The 2890-nt window shown below is 56.1% G+C and overlaps 1 protein-coding gene across 1 annotated transcript in view; it reads left to right on the top strand.

Annotated features, from left to right (window-relative positions):
- RNF123 (ring finger protein 123) overlaps positions 1–1217 on the top strand; it is a gene marked incomplete at its 3' end in the record, with an annotated part of 25177 nt that extends 23960 nt beyond the window's left edge. Inside the window, exons 27-30 of the mRNA XM_009584784.1 lie at positions 70–144; positions 562–649; positions 916–1003; positions 1133–1217. Coding sequence (XP_009583079.1) covers positions 70–144; positions 562–649; positions 916–1003; positions 1133–1217 — 336 coding nt within the window. The remainder of the gene's footprint in view (positions 1–69; positions 145–561; positions 650–915; positions 1004–1132) is intronic.
- Positions 1218–2890: the final 1673 nt, after the last annotated feature.

Raw genomic sequence — 2890 nt, 5'->3', positions numbered from 1 at the left:
GAATGCTGGGACCACAGGGCTGTCCATCGGGCCATTGGCGTGACCCCTGCTCCCTCCTTCTCTTTGCAGGCTATGAAGAGACCCTGATGCGCCTTGCTGCCATCCTGGCCAAGCATTTTGCTGACTCAAGGATTGTGGGCACGGGTAAAGCTCCAGTCCTCTGCTTTGGGGTGATAATGTTGCAGGTCTGGCCAGTCCCACTGCTGGTGGCTCACCAGACTTCTGTTGGGATCTATCTGCTGAATCTGTTGAGTGTTTTATGCCTCCACGTACAAAGAGAGGCTGGTCACTGCCCTTGTCTGGTGTGTCCTGCTTATTCCAGGGTTAGATACATGACCTAGGATCCCCTTTTGAGAGCAGGACTTATGTCCCAACTACTTGCATGTCAAATCTGGGGTTACTTCTTAGCTGCCTGAACATAGGCACGCTCTCCCTGTCAGCTGGGACAGCAAACCTCTGTAAGTGGTGGGTTGGTCCCTCCTTGCCTTGGGTGGTCAGGTGCTCCCTGGCACGCTGCATGTCCTTGGGTGCCTGGCCTAGCCCCTTCTCATTCCTCCACAGATATCCGGGACTCCCTGATGCAGGCGTTGGCCAGCTACGTCTGCTACCCCCACTCGCTGCGTGCTGTAGAGAGGATCCCAGAAGAGCAGTAAGTGCTGCCCTGCCTGTTCCTGGGGAGCTGGGGCAGGACTGGGGTGGTGGCAAGGCTGGATGGGGGAGCAGGCTGGCTGCCAAGCACTCCTGAGGGTCCAGGAGCTGCAGCTGGTTTGGTGCTGGAGTTGGTTTGGGGAGCCTCCTATCACTCTTATACCAGTGGCTTTGCTCTGTCCCAGCTCCTTGGGTCCTACTGTGGTCCTATTTAATCCCCTGTGATCCCAAACCCTTTGTGGCTGACCTATGTCTTTCATCTGGCAGGCGGATCTCCATGATGAAGAACCTTCTGGCTCCCTATGAGCAGCGACCCTGGGCACAGACCAACTGGATCCTTGTCAGGCTGTGGCGGGTGAGTGTCCTGTGTTCCTGCCCCTCTCACTGTCTGGGGCTGGTTGGACACTGAGCATTTCACTTTCCAGTAGCAGCAAAACCCAACTGGTTTCCAGCCTCTAAGATCTTTCCTTATCTCTTTTACCAGGGCTGTGGCTTTGGGTACAGATACACACGGCTCCCACACCTGCTGAAAACCAAGCCTGAGGATGCAAGCCTCCCCAGCTTGCAGAGTGAGTGGGGCAGGGGATTGACTCTTGGGATTATGATGGGTGGTGAGGGAGGACTGGCTTCTTCCCTAGCAGCCGTCCCTACAGGCCAGCTGGTGAGATGGCTGCTGAAGTAGGGGGATCCTGGCCAAATATCCAGGCCTGACCTTTGCAGCCAGCATTTCCTTTCCTGGACATCCCCAGTCTCTCTGCACTGCCTGGTGACTCTTGCCTCCTGGGTGGTGGGTTAGATCCATCATGAGGAGGGGTTCTGCCCTTTAAGGGAGAGGAGAGAGGCCCAGGGCTGCATCCTTACCAGAGCTTTACCCCAAAATGTAAGCCTGGGAGAAGGCTCTCTGATGTCCGCAGCAAGCATCTGCTGTGGGGAAGAGTTGGCGAGTATGCCAAGCAGTAGCAACCCTGTGAGAGGGAGCGGGTGCCCGAGGAGGCAGGGCACTGGAGAAGTTTGCAAACAGGGAGCGTTTTAACCAGGCATGTCTCTCAGAGCCTGGCAGAGCCTGTCCCGCCTTTGGCATGGCAATTTGGTTCTCAGCACTGTCACCAAAATGCGGGGTTTCTTGGATCTGTTGTGGCTGAGAAAGACGTAGGGAGGAGAAGGTACCTCTCTTGAGGTGAAGAACACATCCCCAGCTTCACCATTGCAGGGTCTGGGTCTGTCCGGATACATTCCTGACCCCCCTCTGCTGTGCAAAAGGCTTTGTGCCAGACCTTGCTTCTGGAGAGCTGCCCAGGGATGGGGGACAGAGGGTGCTGCAGCCTGACATGGGCTGGCGGCATGTGGAGGTGCGTGCTAATGCCCGTCCAGTGGGGAGAGCTGTCTGTTTTAACAGCACTCTTGTTCTTTTTCTCTTTCCTGCCCATGGTGCCCAGGAGATCTCTCTGTTGCTAGTTTCCAGAGTAAGTTTGTTGTGTGACCCTCTCTTGTCTGGTGAAGTAGCTTTAGAGAGCTCCCTCCTTCCCCTCTTCTGTCTAGAGAGACCCTTCTTTGGGAGGCTTCACACAATGATCACTTTTCTCAGTTACGTCCCTGGGAGATGCCAGGGGGACCGGTGCCCACATGGCAGTCTCTGAGGCTGCGTCACGGACCCGCTCTTGCCCCTGTTTTCTCAGGATTACCTCTGGGGTCAGAGCCCTGCCGCAGCCCTCTCGTCCTTGGTGGACGATGGGGAAGCCCTTGTACACGTGCAGGAGGGACCTCATCACTGTCCCCTCACCCTCCTACCGCACAAGCAAGCCCCTGAGTGGCTGCCACCAGTCCCGTGGGGCAGTAACCAAGCTCCCCCCATCCCAGGGAGCTCTGGGGCTGGAGCAAAGTTCCTCAGCTTTTGCGGCCTTTCTCCATCCATCTCCGGATGGCTCCGCACAGTCTGAGCCTGGAGTGGGCTGGGCTGGCTACTGGGGACTTGCTCCTGGGATTGCTATTTTAAGGTGCAACCAAATCAATAATGAATGCTGATTTAATTGAAGAGTGACATGGGACTCAGATGTGTCCTTGTGGTGCTGCCTGGGAAACGAGGAGGAGATGACCCCCCCAACTTCCCACCCCTTAGTCTTCACCTTGTTGCAATTTGAGCATTGGCAGAGACAACGGGACAAACTGCTGAGCTGAGAGAAATCCCTGTTTGTCTGGGTCTGCTTCTGCAGGCCAGTCTGAAGGGAGCTTGGGCAAATGCCTC

The sequence above is a fragment of the Fulmarus glacialis genome, unplaced genomic scaffold (assembly GCF_000690835.1).
Source record: "Fulmarus glacialis isolate BGI_N327 unplaced genomic scaffold, ASM69083v1 scaffold40369, whole genome shotgun sequence".
In the NCBI taxonomy this organism is placed as follows: domain Eukaryota; kingdom Metazoa; phylum Chordata; class Aves; order Procellariiformes; family Procellariidae; genus Fulmarus; species Fulmarus glacialis.
The sequence above is the reverse complement of the archived record's forward strand: the minus strand, read 5'-3'. Positions and strand labels throughout refer to the sequence as shown.